The following is a 23,520-nucleotide window of genomic DNA, read 5'->3' as shown; positions in this document are numbered from 1 at the left end:
GAAGATGCTCTTTCCATAAATATATACATGCATAACACAAATATTAAGCCTTATTTGTTAGAAAAGAAGGGAAAGAGGGTGGTTAAAAATTATGAGTGTCAATTGTAAGTTTTTTTCCTAACTGAGTATTGCTACCTGTAGTGACGTTTTGGATTTTTATGAGCGGAATCTATGTATTACCAGTAAATTATTAAGTCAGGGATTTCGTTACCAAAAAATTACTTAAAACCTTTACTAAATTCTTCCAAAGATGAAAAGCTTTGGTTTGCAATTTTGGCTGTACCTGTAGAAAACTTCAAAATTTCAAACGGAATAGCACATCTTAAATTTTACGGAGATGTTGTTAACCGAGCCCGGAAATTTAGATACGACCCGGGTAAACTTATCAATCCTTTAAATATTTTTTTTTTCTAAAAGGTTACCTGTTCGACACTGTAATAAAATCTTTGAATATTGTTTTTATTGGTATAAATATTGATTTTTGTTATCAGTAAATTAAAACCATACTAAATATTACACATAAGTACTTTCACGGTACTACAATCTGTCGATATCTATATTTTGGCATTAAACAATGTCATGTTTTTCTCTGACTGTTAATGGCGTCTTTACACTAAATCCATTGGGTGTTGGATGTGTACTGATTGATCTTAGATACATGATTTTTTACTAGTTGTTCTTGGCTTTGAACTAGCTATCAGTAACTGCGAGCACTCTTAGATCTGTACATAGTGTCTTTTTTGTTGGTAGGGATTAAGGATGGATATATACCCTGCCACGTCCTGTCTGTGTTTTTGTTTGATGTTTTCCTGTATCGATCTGATGAATTAAGCCTTTTTGACTGATTTTTATAGTTTGTTCTTATGTTGTGCTGTTACACCACTGTTCCAGTTTAGGGGAGGGTTGAGCGCTCACAAACATGTTTAACCCCGCCACATTCTTTGTGTGTCTGTCCCAAGTCAGATGCCTGTAGTTCAGTGGTTATCGTTAGTTCATATCTGTCATATTTGTTTTTTGTTAATTGTTTTGTTATAAACTAGGCCGTTTGTTTTCTCAATTGAATTGTTTCATATTTAACATGTCGGGGCCTTTTATAGCCGACTATACGGTATTGGTTTTTCTCATTGTTGAAGGCCGTACGGTTGCCTATAATTCCGTACATCAACTTCATTTGAACTTTGGTGGATAGTTGTCTCATTGGCAAACTTACCACATCTCCTTATTTTTATATATATACTAAGATACATCATCTGAGTGCGGTTCTTATATTTATTACGAACCCGTAACGTATAATCGACAAAACAAACTTTGGCTACTAAGGAACTTTCGGATTTTTTGCGCCGAAATTTGCCGATTGTGACGTTGATAAACAATCAATACAGAATATGGACCACGTTAAAAATAAGTCAGATGATAGAGCGATGTTCATTTGTTATTTTTGATACTGTCCATGCGTTTCAATTAGTAATTATACAACTTTGTCATAACAGTTGTTAAATGATTTGGTGTATAAAAAATTTTCTTTCAGGATCTATTGATAATACCTTCTTTCTACGTTTGTTTACCTTATCTTTCATTGCGGTTTTTACCGCCTCGGTTGTGTCGTGGTAGCGTGTTCGCCTCCAGTGCGGGAAGTTGTGGGTTCGAACCCCGGCCGGGCCAAAACAATGACTTTAAAATTGGTATTGCTGCTTCTTCCCTAAGCACGCGGCATTAAGGAGTAAGAGCAAAGACTGGTTAGCTCGGAGTCAGAATAATGTGTCCGAGTAAGGTGACATGTCTTCCTGCGGACTGTTACCTTGTGAACTAGCACGTTACAAATCCGGCTCAGCATGTCGGTCTAGTACAAAACAGGGCTAAATTTCATATTACATTAACATGTTCTTGTCCTGAATATGCATATTAATTTGCCGCTGGACGTTAAGCTGCCATCCATCATCATCATTATTACGTTTTTTTTTCCTTCGGCACTTGCGCTGTGTGGTTGCCGAATTTCTAACGAGAGATGTCATGGTTAAGTGACTGCATACGGAAAAGCAGTCGGCGAATTAGAGTATGAAAAGACAATTATTAAATAGTAGTATATTTTTTAAAGACTTGGATAAAATAAAGGATTTTCTTTTAAAATAAAGTCTATTTACAAGTGTTTTATAGTAAAACTTAGCCATAATTAAAGTACATTCAACATACTCAACGTTTTTGTTAAATTTGAAGTATCACATGACTTTAACGCGCCGGCCGCGCACGGATGGACGTCATATTTCAAAGACCAAGTATGCGTTGTTCTTTATGTCAAAACCGGTTCCTGCTTTGTGGAAATCTAGAACGAAACAGAGTCGTAAACATTTTCAAACCCGGGTCCTTCCATTTTGACACGACCCATTTCTTTCGTTCCATGCAAAGAAATAAAATATTGAGGGTAATAAAAGGATAACAACAATACAGAAATCCAAGGCAAATCCAAAAAGGGGAAATCCATAAAAACCAACCTCCTCGTGGGGGTTTTGATTATGTGACTACTTGGCCGTTTTATAGTGATTATTTGATTACCAGACCAAATATTTCATGATTATTTGATTATTTGATTATCTTTTTTAAAAATATAAATAATGATTTTGTGATTATATTGGCAAAACATTTGTGATTATGTGATTACTTGGACACCCCCCATGAGGGGCCTCAAAAACTGACAAAATCAAACGCTATCAATCAACAGAACAAGTGAAAAACAACTGCCATATTCCCGACTTGGTACAGACATTTTCCGAAGAAAATGATGTGTCAAACTTGGTTTTATAGCTAGCTAAACCTCCCGCTTGTTTAACAGTTGTTTATAGTTCCGTTATAACGTTACTAATCCTGCAATCTCCATGAATATATCTTTTTTTCCGTGCGTGTCTTTCCGTAGAGTGTACCTAATTGAAAGAGAAGGCAAACAAAGTCTAGGTAAGGGTCATTCATTATTTTGCCGTGCATTATTTCTTATTTCTCCTTTAATCTAGAATGGTTGTAGAAAATATTACATCTCACAATCGAACATATACAGTAATATGTGTATTTATATTCTACAATTGCATAAAAAACAACAAATAAGTGAATAGAAATTCTTCCTTTTATCTGTGTGTAAGTGTTCCGGGGTAGTTAAAACATATTTTAGTGCCCAAAAAAACATTGACAATAGGATCAGACACAAGTTTTGCAACTTAGAATGTCTTCTCCATTACATACACGTAATAAATAACTGAACAAAATAAAATACATGTAAATAACATCTTACACAATATTAATATGGAGACATGAAATGAACAAGAATGAATTTAAACGACATGGCTCATCGCTTTCTAAAAGTCGAGTTGACCGTAAATTTATTTATAAAAAAAGACCAAGTAGGCTGTTTTCATCTCAGAATCCGGGGTAGTTAAGCCACAGTGACATAATAACGGATCCATTCATGTCAATTGTTTCTTTTGAAAATTTTCTTATTTTGATATACGTTTTAGTATATTATAAATTAATTATGAGAATTTGGTTCAAATAGGTCAACATGAATTTGACAGCTAGTGTCTCTTTAATGAAAAGCCTTGAAAAAAAATAATTATAAATGTGAACTCTGATAGTTTAATTGATCTATCTTAGTGTATATTCTGATATTAAGTACCTAATAAATCACGAAATTGAAATATAAGTGTTAAAATTATTGCTTTGAAGTATTTGTCAAATACTTTGTAAAATATTTACTATGAGATCAAATTTTTCTTTAATATGTTTTTGATCGTCAGATGTGTGAAACAAGCACAAAAATTATTTAAAAACTATTTTGAAATATATACACGCAGACATTTAATGCAGCAGGTATTTTTTCACTGTTTCCATATATGATCTTATGATATGTTTGTTTTTTTCTGCATGGCTGGTTGGTAAGTTTTGAAAATCTAACTTTACCCAAATCAAGTAAAAAAACAACCAGACATACCCTTATATGTGTTTGCAAATAAATAAGATAAAATTGAGAATGGAAATGGGGAATGTGTCAAAGAGACAACAACTCGAACATAGAACAGACAACAGCAGAAGGTCACCAACAGGTCTGCAATGCAGCGAGAAATTCCCGCACCCGGAGGCGTCCTTCAGCTGGCCCCTAAACAAATATATATACTAGTTCAGTGATAATGAACGCCATACTAAACTCCAAATTGTACACAAGAAACTAAAATTAAAAATAATACAAGACTAACAAAGGCTAGAGGCTCCTGACTTGGGACAGGCGCAAAAATGCGGCGGGGTTAAACATGTTTATGAGATCTCAACCCTCCCCCTATACCTATATATAAGGCATAGATACTAAAAATTATTTTTTCAACCGAGTTTCCGTATATGATATAATGCTATGATTTTACTTTTTCTAATCTTGGCTTGTTGGTAGGTTTTGAAAATTTTACTTTATCCAAAATAAATTTTAAAAAATACAAACACGGTCTGCAATATATGTTCGAAAACAATTAATGCAGCATGCATAGACAATAAAACTATTTTTCAACACGTTTCCGTATATATGATATAATGATATGTATTCGGTGAAGTGTCTGTCAATCTATCAATGTGAATGATATTGGAGAAAAACAAGTAATAAGAGGTGTCAGAGACGACAACCTTGTCGAATTGTTTTTTCCCCGTCATAAATGGGATCGACTGTATTGCCTTTAGTATTTTACGTCACCTCGTTAATGTTGTCAGAACATATACTGGTCTTGATGGGAGTGACAGTAGTATTATCTAGCTGAACGGATTTATATAACACATGTACTATGTTTGAAGGTAAATTGGACGGCTTATATTATTATAACAATAATTATCGGTTTAAATTCTTTTTTTAGAAATCTTGATATCTAAAAATAGTTTAAAAGTAAAATTTTATTTATAATTCCCCAATTTTAAATAATGTGATATTTCTTACACAATAAATAGTGGGTTTTTTTTATTCAATGCCGTACATGTATATTATTAAAATGATAATTATCTTTAAAAGAAAGTAAACAAAATGAAACGATATGGAAGATTTATAGTGTGTTGTATGTCAGACGTATGGGAAAGTGGTTAGGAAGACCTCTTGTGGTTAGGCATGACAATGTGTATTTATTTTTAGAGTATAAAAAATGTTTCAAGGACGCAAGGAACGGTTTGACAATGCTTCCTGCTTTTAAAATACAAAATAAATAACTAAAATTAAAACTACCACAGCACAGATTCGTTAAAAATTCGGTCTATTTATCAAATTTGTCATTTAGTCAACATTAAGCCTCATAACTCTTACGTAAGGAAAACAAACAGAAATTTTGTACAGTCTTTCTTCGTATAATTAACATATTATAAAACTTGTATCAAGCTTTCTCTAGGACGAATCGCTTGAGAGGGTTTATTAATAAAAGCAATTGTTGCATCAAGAGTTATGCAAGGTCTGTTTTTGTCTGCACATGCATACATGTCAACATTTATTGATTTACATTTACTAAAGTATTGCATGCATGCAAAAAGGAAAGTGTTGTGTAACGTGAATGATATAAACATCAAACAATACACAAAAATTAACATGTCACTTTTAATTGACCCATGACGTAATAAAACATAAAATATACATTAACATGTAAGATTCACGAATGTTGAGTTATTTTTGTATAATTAAAACGGAAAATTCAAGATAGTATATTTGGACCTATCTTTGTCCTTTGATAGTTTGTAAGTAACATATATGTATTTCATTTTCACCGTTTTGTCAGTTGAATTTCTTATCAAGCAAGTTCAAAATTATTGCATTCTTTATTTCAATTTATCTACATAAAAAAGGTTGTATTAAAATTATGTGTATAGCATTTCAAAATGTTACTTTATGAATTGTCAAAGGCAAAGTTCTATAATGTAAAAAATATTCTAACTGGGGAATTGAGATTTTCAGATTAATGACATATAAATGGCGTTTCAACATTACAATCGATATCGTTACAATTTTACCTCAAGAAATTTATATTTTTGTCCATCGACAACTCTTAAAGTTAAAAGGGGGATAGAAGGGTTTGTTTTCATGATTTCTTGAAATTTTTATTCTTAATTTCTTGGACCAAAAAAAATTGTTTCAGACGGAATTTAAAAAAAAATGGTAGAAAATTAGGAATACATGTATTTCAACATTGTGTTATAAAAATCTTGTTCCTGTATGTTTCTGAGAAAAAAATAGTTTGTTTTTGATTAATGTCGAATAAAATTTTCTGTCACCCTCACAAGAGAAGAAAAGTCGATGCCTTATATAAAGCAGTCTGAATTTTCTATGGTACATATGTTTGACAGACTGGCAACTGAAAGTCAGTGTGTAAAAGTCAACACAAAACATGACAATACGCATCGAGTAACAAACTGGTTCCTTAAATATATAATGGAACCTTTATTTGGAATAAACATATCTTATCTTAATTTATCTTATCTTATCTTACTCCACATAGTCATCTACTTTTCTGGGATAACCTACTATATGTTCTGTTTGATCCCCTTGCTGTGTAAAGATAATCATTAATGACTAAAGCCAGCCCCCTTTTGTGTTTGTTTAAGTTTGTAGTCTTAATGTTCTGGGAGGGGGGCAGGAGGATTTTTTTGCGGATTGATTATTAGTATTCATTTTCATATGTGGCTACGCATGCGTATTTATTTTTTCATTCGAATATTCATTTGCAATCTTATGATGCAGAATATTCATTATTCATTTTCATCTTGTGTTTTATACAAGCTTATTCATTTTCATCTTGTGTTTTATACAAGCTTATTCATTTTCATCTTGTGTTTTATACAAGCATTTTCATCATGTGTTTTATACAAGCTTATTTATTTTCATCTTGTGTTTTATACAAGCTTATTCATTTTCATCTTGTGTTTTATACAAGCTTATTCATTTTCATCTTGTGTTTTATACAAGCTTATTCATTTTCATCTTGTGTTTTATACAAGCATTTTCATCTTGTGTTTTATACAAGCTTATTTATTTTCATCTTGTGTTTTATACAAGCTTATTCATTTTCATCTTGTGTTTTATACAAGCTTATTCATTTTCATCTTGTGTTTTATACAAGCTTATTCATTTTCATCTTGTGTTTTATACAAGCATTTTCATCTTGTGTTTTATACAAGCTTATTTATTTTCATCTTGTGTTTTATACAAGCTTATTCATTTTCATCTTGTGTTTTATACAAGCTTATTCATTTTCATCTTGTGTTTTATACAAACTTATTTATTTTCATCTTGTGTTTTATACAAGCTTATTCATTTTCATCTTGTGTTTTATACAAACTTATTTATTTTCATCTTGTGTTTTATACAAGCTTATTCATTTTCATCTTGTGTTTTATACAAGCTTATTCATTTTCATCTTGTGTTTTATACAAGCTTATTCATTTTCATCTTGTGTTTTATACAAACTTATTTATTTTCATCTTGTGTTTTATACAAGCTTATTCATTTTCATCTTGTGTTTTATACAAGCTTATTCATTTTCATCTTGTGTTTTATACAAGCTTATTTATTTTCAGCTCTTTCCATGCTAGGATATTGCCCCCTCCCGAAATTCAATAAGTCGCCATCTAAAGCATGTCCCCACTAAACACAAATACATATTGAAACGTTTCCTGGTTATCTGTGTATGAATAATAATTTGGTTACAAATGAGGGTGTGGATGGGGGTTTACAGAATAGAGAATAATGGGCAAAAAATATAAAGAATAGAGAAAAATGGACAAAAAAAAAGAATAAAGAATAATGAGGTGCTAAAATATAAAAAATAGAGAATAATGGGCAAAAAGTATAAAGAATACAGACAATGGCCTAAAAAATTAAAGAATACAGAAATGACGGACCCCATCCAGACCCTCACAAATGATAAGTTTATTTTTAAGACAAAATTCTAATTTTTATTTCCTTTTTACCTACAGATATCTAAAGCCATTCAACCAGAGTGAAATATATTATCTAGAATGGCGGTGTCTGTTTTAAAACATAACACCTCATCAACAAAAGCACAGTCGGTGGCAGCAGCTAATAATATAACACCGTCGGAACTAAATACCAATGACTCTCATGGAAGGACAGTTTTATTCTATGCAGCACGATATGGTAAATTAGCTGCTGTTAAAAACTTGATAAAAGCGGGAGGTGATCCGAACATTTCCGATGTGGACGATAGCTCTCCACTTCATGAAGCTGTTGAACGCTGTCATCATGATATTGTGAAAATATTACTCAAACACAGTAAGTAGACGTAGAATGTAGAGAAAGTTGTAATTGGCTTTGAACTAGTTTTCAGTAACTGTAAGTACTTTTATATCGGTGCTATTTGTTGTATGTTAATTGTAAATATAAAGATAAGAAGATGTGGTATGATTGCCAATGAGACAACTCTCCACAAGCGACCAAATGACCCGTTATTAACTATAAGTGACCGTACTTTGTTTGTGTTTCGTACCTATCTATTGAGTTAAACCATTTGCAACGGATTTTTACAGTTTGTTATGCTGTAACACAGCTGTCCCAGGTTAGGGGAGAATCGCGCGCTTAAAAACATGTTTAACCCCCGCCACATTCTTTATGTGCCTGTCCCAAGTCAGGAGCCTGTAATTCAGTAGCTGTCATTCTGTTCATGTCTGTCATAGTTTATTCGTTTGAATTGTTTTACCATTTTCATGCCGGTCCTTTTATATCTGACTATACGGTATGGGTTTTCTCGTTGATGAAGGTCTATAACTATTTTATTTACGTCATTTGAACTCTGGTGGATAGTTGTCTCATTGGCAATCATACAACATCTCCTTATTTTAATATTGATATGTGTAATAACAGAATCAATGCGGTAATTGACAAATAGACTTTCAAAGTTGGTACAACGGGACATACAGCTTTTAAAAGTCATGTTTTGAGAGTCAAAATGCTTTTATCTTGTTTTTCATTTTGATTGTTTTAATTTTGTTCATTTCTGTAAGAAAACACCAAGGATGACTTTGGTATAACATTATTCAATTTGTTTTACTGACTTCTCTCGTTAAGCTGGAAGACAACTGATGAGGAGATTCGTGGAGTTGTACGGAATTATAGATATTTAGCTGCCAATGAAAAGGAGATTTACATTCATGATCCCCGTTTTAGGAAAGTGCCACACAGAAACTTAGCAAAGCTCTACTCTTTGAGTAGCCCCGTGACCTGTTTGAAAACTAATTTTCCGCATTTATAACTAATATACCTTTTTACAGTAACAGTCCAAATTCATGGCCCGCCACATTTTGCTGTCAAGATTTTGCAATTTTGTTTTCTTCCTGTATATACATGAAATATTTTCCACTGAAAGCTAAACAAACAGCAATCAATAAATTTTCTTTGAGGTATACTCCAATGGTAAAACATTTTTCATTTTATAATCTGTTGACACGTAATTGTGGTAAAAATCACTTAATTTATAAACTGTATAATTAAAATCGTTAACTTATGTCATTTTAAAGTCAAATATCGAGAAAACATATAGCCGACATTCGTAAATAAGTTAACTGTGACTATAATACTGTTTTTTGTGATTTTCAATTTTAGGATCCATAGACGTGAACACAAAAAATAAACATGGACAAACTCCTCTGATGAAGGCAGTCATTTACGATGATGAAGAAATGGTCAAGTTACTTCACAAATCAGGTAACTAGTTTAAGTTTCAAAAGAGATCATGTAGTGTACGTTATTCATTTCACACATAGTTATTCAATTTTTAATTGTGGAAATATTATGAAATTGCCACTCATGTGGTTTTTTAAGACACAAGGGGCATTAAAAATCACCAGTCAAATGGCAAACAACATTACCCTAAAAGAAAGAAAGCCAAAGAAACACAAGTCCATTAAGATTTGAATGGGGGTTTTCCGCTACTTGAATTGTCAAATAACAGAAAACAATCGGTGTAGATTTTTAATGAAAAAAACAAATTGTGAGACAGAAACGCAATTCATTCGTATTACTTATCACCTAGACGAATTCATTGTATCATTACTATAACGACTGTTTTTACAAATACATAATATTTCTTTAATGATTATTTTGTTTTAAACTTAGACTAATAAGGGGAAGTAGATCTGATAATTTAATTTTATAAAGGAATGTACAGTAAATTTTCTTTTGTGTATTAAAGCAATCAACAAAGGTCGGTGACCCCATTTTTTTTTTCCTTTTTCCTTTCTTAATATAAAAATAAGGATATGAGGTACGATTGCCAATAAGACAACTATCCACCAAAGTTCAAATAAAGTGGATGTAAGCAATTTGTAAGCGTTATATCTTCTCAAATCTTATTTTAAATTCTGTCATTAAGTTTTCTTTCTTGTCACATTATAAATCCTTTTCTTTGTATAAACCTTACAGAATGTGTGAATTTATCACAGTCTGTAGCTGAAACCCAGCGACCTATGATTTTTATTATATTTAAAAAAAAACACACACGATATACAGATATTTTGGTAAAATATGACTGAAAACATTCGTTCTTTTTGTGTATATAGGCCCATACCTTAAACATTTATTAACAAAAACCCAGACCGATCACCCCACATCCGACTAGAACCTGGCGTTGAACTCAGATATTCGGAAGGCTAAACAGTTTCTGCTGTTTAAAAATCGTTAAGAAATCAGAATATTAAAATAGGTGTTTTTAACAATTTTATATTTACACATTGTAAATAACATTATTTATCTGATATTGTATAAGCACATAATTTTTTTAATGTAAAATCAACAATCTTGATCTGAACAAGCCAAGTTCAGAAATGTCCGAACCATGTCATGATAAACCTTTTTAAAAACTATTTTACTGACATTTTTCTTTCAATAAATTCCGTTGTGTATATATTACCATACGATTCCGATTAATAGACATTTATATCCAATTTGTATATAGATATAAGAAGATGTGGTATGAGTGCCAATGAGACAACTCTCCATCCAAGTCAAAATTTATAAAAGTAAACCATTATGGGTCACAGTACGGTCTTCAACACGGAGCCTTGGCTCACACCGAACAGTAAGCTATAAAGGGCCCCCAAAATTACTAGTGTAAAACCATTCAAACGGGAAAACCAACGGTCTAATCTATATAAAAAACGAGAAACGAGAAACACTTATGAACCACATCAACAAACGACAACTACTGAACATCAGATTCCTGACTTAGGACAGGTGCAAACAAATGCAGCGGGTTTAAACGTTTTAATGGTACCAAACCTTCACCCTTTTTCCTGAAACAATAGTGTAACATCACAACATAGAAAGACACACTATAAAATATCAACTGAAATAGCTTAACTCAATCAAAGGACATATTAACACCATTGAACATACACTGAACAAATAAATTTGACCTATGATACAATGTAAATACAAAATAATTAAACTAAGGGAAGAATAATAAAAGTAACATGTTATATAGGTATGAAATGTTAAACAATTAAAGAAAAAACAATCTGCTCGAACAAAAATATTAGCCGTTTGCAATAACTTTAAACACAGGTAAAAGAAAATAATTGTGTTGTTAGGTATACGTATACAGTACCAATAGAGAAAGGAAATATTTTTACAAAATAAATAATTTTGATGTTCATAGTACGAAGTGAAAATTTATAGTAATACCAAACACTTATAAAAGCTGGTATATAGACCAGATATAACCCTGAATAACATTAAATAACAAAAAAGCAATACAATTAGTATCAACAGGTCAAATAAACAAGAAAGTACGATTTGAGAGTACTCGCAGTTACTGACAGCTAGTTAAAAGCCAAAACAATTAATAATAAAAAATCATGCATCAGAGACTAAAATCAACTAAAACACATCCCAGGGATTTAGTATGTTAACGTCATGGACAGTCAAAGAAGACATGACTACTTTTTGTACAAATTACAATTTGTTCAAAGTCAAAATACAAATTATAATTTGTACAATTTTTTTGTACAAACTATAATTTGTACAAAATGATAACTTGTACACAACATATATATATACATATTCAATACCTTTTTTCATGATGATAACAGATAAAAATAACTCAAATGTTGGTAAACAACCTCATTAAATGTGAGGCGTTAGTGGGCATCCTTGGTCAATACCCTGCTAAGCAGTCTTCTATATGACACCAATGATTGATACATATAATAATCGACATTTAATAGACATACAAACAGACTTTACGTATGCACATGTGATAGGGATATCAAATAATATTATTCAAAAATAAGTTTCCTTTGTTATAATAACTATTGTTACAAATACACGCAACTACAACATTAAGTAATTTATTATAATAAAAATATTAACTTGAAGTGCACATAGTAATTTATTGATTGTAATAAAAGTATTGCTTGGAGTGCAAGTATGCCGTAAATACTACACGGACGTTCTTAAGAATGAAATTTTAAATTCTGCATTCAAGTCCGTGCGCTCCACAGAGAGTCATACAGTAAACAATCATATCATAACCACATCACAGCTTAAGGCCTCTTCTGAACATTTGAAGGTCCCACATATGTATTAGTTACCTAAATTACACAAAAAAACAGTAAAATATCGTTTCATCTCTGCCTCTAGTAAGTGTTCTACAACTGATCTTTTAGTGCTTTTAACTAGTAAAATTCACTATTTTTGGAGTGTAAAAAATTCTTTGGATGTTTTAGATAAGTACGTGCCTTTGAAGGTCCTTTTGATTCTGTTGACAGTTTTGACTTTTTAACTATTTTCACTTCACTTCCACACAATCTTATCAAACAAATTTGCAGCAACTCATTTAAAGCTTTCTGCTCTAACGAGAAAGGCAAATATACTAGATACACTTACTGGAGGTGTGATGAGATGATTGAAGCTGTTAATTTTCTTCTGATAACATTTATGTACGTTTCAGCAATAAAGTTTACCGATAGGTTGTATGTATTCCTTTGGGCGCCAATTGAGTCCCTTTAATAGCAGTCTTGTTCCTGTACTGTTATAATTCACAGTTTATGGCCAATCTCAGTAAAGACCCGTCTAAATTCCATTTAATTGATAAATTCAACAACACTTATCGTCATCTTGATGATATTTTTTCGTGAAATAATCAAGAATTTTCTAAATAAACTGCCGAAATTTACCCAAAAGAAACTTACTTTGAATAAATCTAATATAAACGGTAATAACTCCTTTCCTAGATTTAGATATTTCAGTTTTACACGGAAAACTCTACATTAAAATTTACGACTAAAGGAACGATTTTTCGTTCCCTATTGTTAATTTTCCCTTTTTCGACGGTGATGTTCCATTGCCACCATCTTACGATGTTTACCTATCACAACTCGTTCCCTTTGGCCGAATCTGTTGTGGCGTTTTGGATTTCAATGAACGTAATTTATGTATTACTTGTAAATTATTAAGTCGGGGATTTCGTAACCATAAAATACGTAAAGCCTTTACCAAATTCTTCCATAGATATAAAGATTTGGTTTGGAAGTTTGGTTGTACCTGTAGAAAACTTATTTTTAACAGGATAGCACATCCTAATTTTACGGAGATGTTGTTTACCAAGCCCGGAAATTTAGATACGATCAGGGTTAACTTATCGATCCTTTAAATAAACTTATTCTAAAAGGTTACCAATTCAACACTATAATTAGATCTTGAATATTATTTTTATTGGTATTAATAATCAAACTTAATATTATTTTTTATATACATGCTTTACAATCTGTCGATACCTGTATCTTGGCATTGCACAAGGTCATGTTTTTCTCTTACTGATAATGACGTCTTTACACTAAATCCATTGGATGTTGGATGTTTAACCCCGCCACATTCTTCATATGCCTGTCCCAAGTCAGGAGCCTGTATTTCAGTGGTTGTCGTTTGTTGCTGTATAATATATTTGTTTTTCTTTCATTATTTTGTACATAAATCAGGCCGTTAGTTTTCTCGTTTGAATTGTTTTACATTTGTCATTTCGGAGCCTTTTAGAGCTGACTATGCGGTATGTGTTTTACTCATTGTTGAAGGCCGTACGGTGATCAATAGTTAATTTCTGTGTCATTTGGTCTCTTGTGGAGAGTTGTCTAATTGGCAATCATACCACATCTTTTTATTTTTAAAAATAGTATTTTTTTGTAATGAAGATATGAACTTAAAGTGCATATTCTTTACTCAGCATAGCAAATATATCAAAACTTCGAAAAAAAAGAATATTCAAATTTCCAATTTTCTAAGAAAAAACTCACATCTTGTTCATTTACAACAACAACAAAAAAATTAAGTCGACCTGTGCAAGAGTAAACACATTTATATTCTTTTTATTTTTGAGTGTTTATATGTGTGCTCTCTATGAGTGTTTATATGTGTGCTCTCTATGAGTGTTTATATGTGTGCTCTTTATGAGTGTTTATATGTGTGCTCTCTGTGAGTGTTTATATGTGTGCTCTTTATGAGTGTTTATATGTGTGCTCTCTGTGAGTGTTTATATGTGTGCTCTCTATGAGTGTTTATATGTGTGCTCTTTATGAGTATTTATATGTGTGCTCTCTGTAAGTGTTTATATGTGTACTCTCTATGTGTGTGTTTTTTTTCTGATGGAGATGTAGGTGTATAGAAAAGTTGCCTAGAAGAAAGCATTTGTTATAGCATCATTAATACTTATTGTCATTCAAAGTGACATGTACAAGAGTAAAAAAGTATTAGAAAAGGCGAAGAATTATATTTTATCCTCTGATTTTATTATAAAATTACTTAACCGAGTAAGGAACGGAAAAGGTATTTTCAATTAAATTTGATACACATAAGTGGGTTCTACTCAAATCTTTATGTGTGATTATTAATGCACGTACACCAACACGACTACTTATGTCAGTTTAAAACAAACGTCTCTCTCTCTCTCGTTTCCTTTCAATCATCTCAAAAGCATTCATCCAATAAAATGTTATTTTTGAATGGATGCAATAAAAAAGCAAACAAAATACAAAAAGCAAACAAAACCCCCCAAAAAACATGTTTGTTACGGAAATAAATTATAACATTTATTATGACCAGGACTTGTCATTGGCTGACAGATAACAAACATTTAATAATGACCATTATGGTCAATATTATATATAGTACTGCAGTCTGTTTACTAATTGACCACTCATAAAAATGTATGACTAATAATAGTTCGCCAATATATATGATTATAAAAGTTGTTTCGTGATAACAAATAAAAAATAGTTTTCACCACCCATACAATAAACATTGACACATAATCAGTTATGATCTTGTACTGGCTGGCCAGAAAGAATAACTGCTTACAGCCATGGCGAATAACAGAGGGTTTCATTTATTACTTTTAGAAATGCAAGTAGACATAAAAGAATTACAAATCAGACATGTAGACAAGTCTATATATATTTTGGTGGATATTTAGTTGTAATCAAACAGTAGAAATTAACTGTTTTTAATAAAGGTAAACATGAAAACAATAGCATATTTGGCTTGTTAGTGTTCCAAAGACTAGTACCCTAATATTGAACCCTAGAAAAGGCTAAATTTGACAACATTACACAACTTTACTTTTATTTTGCTTATGTCAGTAAAAAGTCGTTGTCCAGTTCTGTCCCTTCATTCTTCTTTTTATTGACAAATTATAGATATTGTTGTACCTGTTTATTTCTTCATTTAATCAACATAAAAAAGAAACGGTGTCCAACATTGATTGATTGTTGTCTGATTAACGTCCAGTAGCAAATATTTCACGCATATTTGGGAAGAACTTAATGTTGATTTGTTTATTGACTCTTGAGTGCTTTATGTCCAGCTCCAAATATTTTAGACTTAACATTTTACTGTCGTATGAAAAAAAAAAAACCAAGCATTGATATGTACTAGACCAACAATCTGAATAAACGTGCTATCTCCGAAGGTAACAATCCATGCACAGGAAGACATTTTATCCTTCTCATACACGTTAATTCGTCTACAAGTCTACCAGTATTCTATTTTGTATTCGAGTCAAGGACGCAACATTGAGATTCTATCAAAGAGCTCTTGCTACATAACAAAATAGGGAAACTTACTGCACATTTTTTTTATCTCTCCTGATATAACTTATAGTTTATAATTTTTTAATTAATGGAAACATTTTCTGTTTTTTGTAAGAAAAGATGTAACCATGAAAACATACGAAAGGAAGTAAGGTTAGCGACAACCATCATTGTACTATAGGTTCCTAGACACGGTCAGTTTGATCGTTTATTTATTTCAAAAAACAAAAGTTTTCCCCAAACCCGGAAAACTTGGCATACATTTTAAGTCTATAATTTGAAGTTTTTACTTTAAATATGAGATAGTTTTAGAACTTTTTTTATATCAGGTGCTGATCTGGATGTTGAAGATTCGACTGGTAAATCCGCCTTTTTGATAGGCATGAGCGAAGGGAGAGAGAAAACAACGGAATACCTGATGAAAAATGGATGTGATATAAACAAAATAGATCGTCTTGGGCAAACAGCACTGTACTTAGGAGTGATATCGCCGAGCAGAGCGAGCAAAAATTCAGAAACAATAAGGAAAATGCTTAAATTAGGTATGTTAGTCAAAAGAAAACTGCTTTGAATAGTTATTTATTGAAATGCCTGAAGGACACCAACTCAATCTTAATGTTGTATATATAATATAGTATTATATAATATAGTATAAAAGTAAAGAGATGTGGTATGATTGCCAATGAGACAACTAACTATCCACCAGAGCTCAAGAGACGTAGAAGTTAACAATTATAGGTCGCCGTACGGCATTCAACAATGAATTAAACCCATACTGTATAGCAAGCTATTGAAGGCTCCGACACGAAAAACGTGAATTAGATATGACAGACATGAACAAACAACAACCACTTATGTTCTACCTCGCTTTGCTCGTCCGAACATAAATTATTTCTGATTCTATATAAAGAAACAACAAAGACTAATATGGCAGGAGATACACACCAAACAGTTTTAATTTTTAACAATTTTTTCAAAATAAACCAATTGAATATTAAAGTCCATACATCATTCGTCATATTATTCATCTCAACTGTTCATACTAATATCTACAAAAAGAAAATACAAAGAATTAGGATTTATACAAAGCATAATATTACAATCTAATTGTAATAAAGTTGTCGAACAAGTTTGGTGTGTGAAATCTCGATGAAATGAAAAGGGCGCGTAAAACAGTATATAAAGTCCGAAAACCGAATTACTCAGTATTGCGCAACAGAAAAAGTAAGAAATCTCAAAACGAAAAGAAATACAATGAATTAGTGGCTGCTTTCTTGGGACTGTCAAATAAAAAAATTCAGGGTTAAACATGTATAATTGTATGTAACAACAATACTAATCTATCAACAACTTTACTGCAATTAAGATAAGATACCTAATGGTCTAACCCTAGATGATTTTATTTTGTTTAAATGGTCTCTTGTATAGAATGAAATGTTAAACTAACGCTTAATATGTATGTTTGGCAGAAGAGATAAATGAAATTGTTTCGGATTCGGCATTGTTAACGGTTTTAGAAAACATCTCATACCCTGCTTTGGTTTGATTTTGAAAAAAAAATGAATTAAAATACATCATTGATATTTGGTTTATTGTAGCACTGCTACCATGCATTTCAGTTTTAAACATGCGTATTGTACACCAAACACGCTTTTTATAAAATTCAGTTTTTTAAATCGAATAAACACCTTCTAATTGTGTGCGTCTTAATCTCTTTTCTATATTTAACTTCCTTAAATTTAAAAGTTTAAAGGCAGGGATGCTTTGATTCTAAATGTTAATTTTTTGTAGTAACAACATTAACAATCACTGAGTGACAATTTCAATGCAACAGATGCGCATTTTTACAATTAAAATTTGTACAAAAGGCAGTGCATTTTGGGTATGCAAATGCGTAAGCACTCATTTGAGTTCAAAAAAACAAAATAAGATATATTGGATGCAAATTTGTGTTAATTATGATTATAGTGTTTTGTAGCTGTAGTTTTTGTTTTATGATTCCACGAACAAGCGCCTTACATCTCGATTTTATGATTTTGAAAATCACAATCGCTCGGAATTATTGTGATTGAACGATTGACCAGAATTCGTTTTTTTTCCCATTTCCGACAAACGTTTTGCCCATTTTTACATTTGACTTGCTTAAAGCATAAAATTTTTTGGTAACAAATGTGTTGATTACAGACACATCTGTTATTAACGTCACCTCTATTGAGTGAAATCTTGTTTATGCAGGTCATGATCCCGCTGAAGTAGTATCTGCATTTCTAAACTCAATCGAAAGATCAAATCTTTTATAAGGTCAGTTCTCTCTGGTCCTGTCGGTGACCTTTATATACAGGTTTGACTGTATTATCAATAGAACATATGTTTATTTTTCAGGATATACATTAGAAAAGGACGAGTATTGGCTTGTCAAAGCCGGTGTTGATATTGATAGTTTCACTCACCAAACTTTCTTTCAAAAATTAGCATCTAGATTCATGCGGAACACACAACGTAGGCGGTTCAGCGAGAGTGGACACGAACGTCAAAGAAGCGCAACTGTTGTCCAAAATGAAAGACACGATCAAAGATTTAGCGCTAGGAGCAAATCTTTCAATGTTTGAAACAAGATTTTGCAGTTGGAAACTGTTATGTGATAAGTTTTAATGTCAATGCAATCAGACAAATCCATATCGCCAAACACTTTGATATGTAAATATACGCGTATTGTGTGAATTTCTATCATAATCATTCAAAAAGTCATATTGTGTTTTGGAGCCAAAATGGAAATTGCGTGCCATCTCTTCATACTACGATAATGTTGATACTAACAGACTACCACGATGCAACACCTCTGAATAGAAACACAGCTTCTATCCACGGACAATCAGAGACTGGAACCAACTTCCAGCAGGAAACATCGTAAGGGACTCTGACAGCTCAAAGGAAAACCTCAGGTTGCCCTCCATCATGAGACCAAGGACGAGGTGATCCTGTAGAATTTCACCCATATTTTTATCCACATCTGCATTTTAATTTGAACATAGAATTTTTCTATTTTCCCGCTGACCACACCATCATCAACACCTGTACTTGATTACACAGCATCAGTATGATGGCATTTTCCTTTGCTGATTAACGAAAGAAGAAGATATGTAGAGTTTATGACATTTTACTCTATTTCTGTCAGTCATGGTTTATTTAGTATTTGAACATGAAACATGCCACAAAGCAAAAGTAGGACTTCATATTATATTTCAAAATACCATTATCAAATGAATGTACTATCTACACCGAATTCTTTAAGAAGTGGATACTGAACATATTCAAATAGACCTTATCGTTATGTAGAAAACGGCGACATGTGACCCGAGAATTTTCGACACTCGAACTATTGAAGTCATACAACTATCCCTTTTCTTATGTGGCGTTAGACATTTTCTCTTGTGACGTTAAAATATAACAGGAACTTCTAACTGGCTAGATTGTGTCATATTTTCCATCTCATATTCATCATAATAAAAACAAAAATAATAGATTTCTTAATAATTTAATTTTGGATATAACACGTCTTCTGATAGCCTGAAAGTTTTTGTCTGTCAGTTCATACACATAATTTTGTCGTCATCGACGTTTTTTTCATGATTTATTCCTTAGATATGGAATTTATAGAACTAGATTATAAGGAATGACTGTAATATGTTTTCTGTCTATTCGAAATGACCTCAAAAATGTGGTGCACACTTTTAAATAACACTCTACGCGGGTTATTCAGTGTGCACCACATTTTGGAGGTAATTTCTTCATAGACAGTTAACGTATTACAGTCATTCCTTAAATAATAGTAACGTATTGAACTGAATGACAGGTGTTTTTGGTTTTTGGCTTTTATAAGCATTTCGGGTTTTAGACTTTATGATGAAATTAAATACAGAAAGGCTTAGGACGAACCAAATTTATAAAGTGTTATTTTCATGTTCTAGCACAGGGTTGATACCACTGCTGGTGGACTGGTAATCACCGATGCGCTTAATAGTCAGTGCTAAGGTACAGACATTATTTAAAACATACCTCTCTTAAATTTTGTGTTGATAAGTTAAAAACCAATTAAGAAACTAAGGCTCTCCCTCAGGCAAAGTTGACATACGTGATATTCCTTTAGTCTCTCTTGGTCTGTTTTGAGGTATTTATATCTCCTTGCTGTGTTAGTGTGAACATTTTCTTGTTGAGCATTTATGATAAAGATTTATCAATGAAAGCGCTTCACACGAACTAAATTTTTAAATGTTATCTTTATTTTCATTAATTAAAACCCTTTTACATTTTATATAAACGCAGGGTAGAGATTTCACTCTACATTAATTTACTTGTATTTTGTGAATGACAGTCAAGGCTGTATATAATGGACACCCTCTGGACTATCGAAACTTACTTTCGACATTTGAATCGAGGTTCAAAACGAATTTGTATTACCACAGTAAGACAATAAGAGGATGACAAAGACGTTTGAAAAGCCACATACATATAATTACCAAAAAACATCAAAACCAAAAGACTTTTAACCAGAACTGTGAAAATCATCCACGGTCAATTAATTTCAATTGCCCTATGGACTCCCAACCTTAATATTTATAAGTAATATAAAACTATGTGTAAACTAAAATGTTACTTACAGTGAGTACTTAGTACCTGAATTTGATAAAACCGCATTGGCTACTGTGCGGATTGATCCTTTGGTAACGACAATGCATCATTGTGGTGATGATCCAGTGGATCATTTTTTTAAAAATTAAAACACATGTTGTTTTCTTTTTTTACAGCACTGGGTCGATACCTCTGCTGGTGAACTATCGGTAATAACATGAATTATAACAAACCTGTATAAAATTATCCGTTTATGAATGTTGAAATTATATAAAAACTTAGGTTTCAACTCCCTCAGACAAAATTGTTTCGGTTCTTATTCATCCTTGGCTTTCAAATATTCGGCTTTGAGCGTTACTGAAGAAGGTAATTCAGAAAACGCTTCTGACTTTTATATAGCTTCTGATTTTTATGTAGCCTAGGTGGTTGAGTGGTCTAGGGCGATGGACATGGTGCAGGCGGTGTTGCCACGATGTCACAGAAGGAAGTGTTCGAATCCCGCTCATTATTTTGTAAACAACTATAAGGCCACACAAAACAAATTAGGCCAAGATAAATAAATACAATAATTACAATATCATAACAATATATTCAAGGGGCCTACAAGTTTATTTGTGTCATCTTTAATGAGAAACAAAAAGACTCTTTATCTGGCATTTTCACACCCCCTTTTTTATACAACCCTTTTATAACTTTTCTTTTAACTTTATCTGGTTTACCTGACCACAAAAAACTAAGGAAAATATTTTGAATTTGTTTTTATCTTATCCATACGTGGGTTTGACAGAACTGTCAATGACTGAATTAGAATAGGTAGAGCTAGTGATTTAATAACAGTAATCTTTCCCCATATAAGTTAAATCTCTACATACCCAGTTATTAAGTATGTGCTGCATTTAAAAAATCTTCAAAATTAACAAACGTTTTATTTCACTGAACAGATTAAATTTGATTTCTAAATTTTTAAATTTTCGCGAGTAATTCCAATTCAAGTTTCTTGTAGTTGTTAGTTTATTCTTCGAGTGAATCTTTGAATCAATCTACATTGCTTTTTTTTTTATCAAAGTAAGCCCTTAGTCCAGCATAATCAGATAATTTTTCTTAAGTGTATAAGTATTTTTCTACAGATTGCTCATTCTCATATAATAAAAGACATGCGTCATCGGCATACTGGCGTAATATATATACAGTTATTTATTTTTTATACCTTTTATCTCTGGGTTGGTTTGAAGTGCATTACTCCTAAGTTCTAGAGCAGTTTCCATTGTTTATAATATAGCTCTGAAATTCTGAATATAAGGTCTTTACCCAATTACAAATTTTTTTTCCAAAACCCCCAAAAGATAAAGCAAAGTCAATAAATGACCATTCAAGAGTATCAAATGCTTTCTCAAACTCTAATAAAAGTTAAAGACCCGGAAGATCATCTTCTTCTGTCAATTCCATTACATAAAAAATAAGTCTAGTACATTCTTGAATATACCTGTCCTTTATAAAACCTTGCTGTGTTTCACTGATTATATACCCAAGAAAAGGTGTTATTCTATTTCCTAAAGCAGCTGATGTTATTCAGTTTTGTATCAACATTTGATAAAGTGATGTGTCTCTAGTTTTTCAATTGAAATTTTTATTTACCCTCTTATGGGATGCAGGTTATAACTCCCTGTTTCTGACTAACAGAAACAGTTCCAGTTTCTAAGCTATAATTAAAAGGTATTACATTAAATTCACGAAGGACTATCCAAAAGAATTTATAAAATTCAGTTGTACATCCATCTATCCCTGGAGATTTACCTTTTATCGTATTTTCAATGTATTTAAACATTCATTGGTTTTCAAATTATCTTCTGTTTTTTACTGTAAAACAACTAATTTTCGCGAGCGATTTATTTTCACGACTTTGGCGATAGAAAGATAACGCAAATTTAAATCGTCGCGAATATATGAAACTTGAATCTTCCCTTATATAAAAAAATATAACGAAAATAAGAAGATCGCGAAAATAAGTCGCCGCGAAAATAAAGTATGCGCGAAAAATAAGTTGGTTTACAGTATAAATAATATCATGATATTGTGCAGAAGTTATTGTATTAAATGGAGGAATTGATCATAAATATCCTTTTCTACCAGTAATAATTTTATATTTTATTTGATGTCATGATAAATTAATAGAAATAACAAAATATCGTGTTTCAATATCCAAACTTCAAATATAAATAGTCAAAGCAGTTTTCAGGAATAAAATTGATATCATTGTAATGGGAATTATTATAATTTTTGTTCAAAGTAATAGATAAGTGGCAGGCTTGCTGAGGATGAAAACCAATTAACCCAAACCTTTAAACATGATTATTGCGCATTATGAATATAGGAGCAAACAAACTGGCATCATCACCACTCTCAAAATGTATGCAATGGAAGCTGTCACCTCTTCTCACTACATTCATTTCCAAACAATAAAGTATTAAAATGTACCCAATGTCCAGGCAAACATTCACACCTCGAAGTTTCTGAAGATCAAACTCACATTCCTTCTAGCATAAACTTTTTACATTTATCATCTTCACCTTTTTTTACTTTCACCCTCTGTTTCCAACTTTATAGACCCTACTGTTTTTTTATCCTGTTTAAATCATTGTTGCTTTTTTCTACCACTCTTCATGTGTTTGTCTATCATATCATTTGAAGTTCAATCTTTCTTACTAGATCTATCTTTACAATCTTTTTTTTCAATTATAATTATTCCTGTCCACTGCTTACAAAAAATAATGTTTGGTAGTTCATCACTAATTCCAGCGTCACAAA

General features: G+C 31.8%; 1 protein-coding gene across 1 annotated transcript; it reads left to right on the top strand.

The window, feature by feature from the left end:
- The first annotated feature begins 4,737 nt into the window (after positions 1–4,737).
- On the top strand, positions 4,738–19,607 carry LOC127717803 (ankyrin repeat domain-containing protein 7-like). The gene is made up of 5 exons (XM_052223627.1): positions 4,738–4,815; positions 7,969–8,284; positions 9,611–9,712; positions 16,416–16,628; positions 18,469–19,607. Exons 2-5 carry the CDS (start codon positions 8,011–8,013, stop codon positions 18,693–18,695), a joined length of 816 nt encoding a protein of 271 aa, XP_052079587.1. The 5' UTR covers positions 4,738–4,815; positions 7,969–8,010; the 3' UTR covers positions 18,696–19,607.
- Positions 19,608–23,520: the final 3,913 nt, after the last annotated feature.

This window comes from Mytilus californianus, unplaced genomic scaffold (genome assembly GCF_021869535.1).
Source record: "Mytilus californianus isolate M0D057914Y unplaced genomic scaffold, xbMytCali1.0.p SCAF_10, whole genome shotgun sequence".
NCBI classification, from domain to species: domain Eukaryota; kingdom Metazoa; phylum Mollusca; class Bivalvia; order Mytilida; family Mytilidae; genus Mytilus; species Mytilus californianus.
This window is presented reverse-complemented; position numbering and strand designations above follow the sequence as displayed.

Bases quoted from the DNA above. Each gene is read 5' to 3' on its own strand.
- LOC127717803 (XM_052223627.1), top strand. From the start codon at position 8,011: ATGGCGGTGTCTGTTTTAAAACATAACACCTCATCAACAAAAGCACAG. The intron at 8,285-9,610 runs GTAAGTAGACGT...TTTCAATTTTAG, and splicing joins GAAAATATTACTCAAACACA to GATCCATAGACGTGAACACA. The intron at 16,629-18,468 runs GTATGTTAGTCA...TTTATTTTTCAG, and splicing joins AAGGAAAATGCTTAAATTAG to GATATACATTAGAAAAGGAC.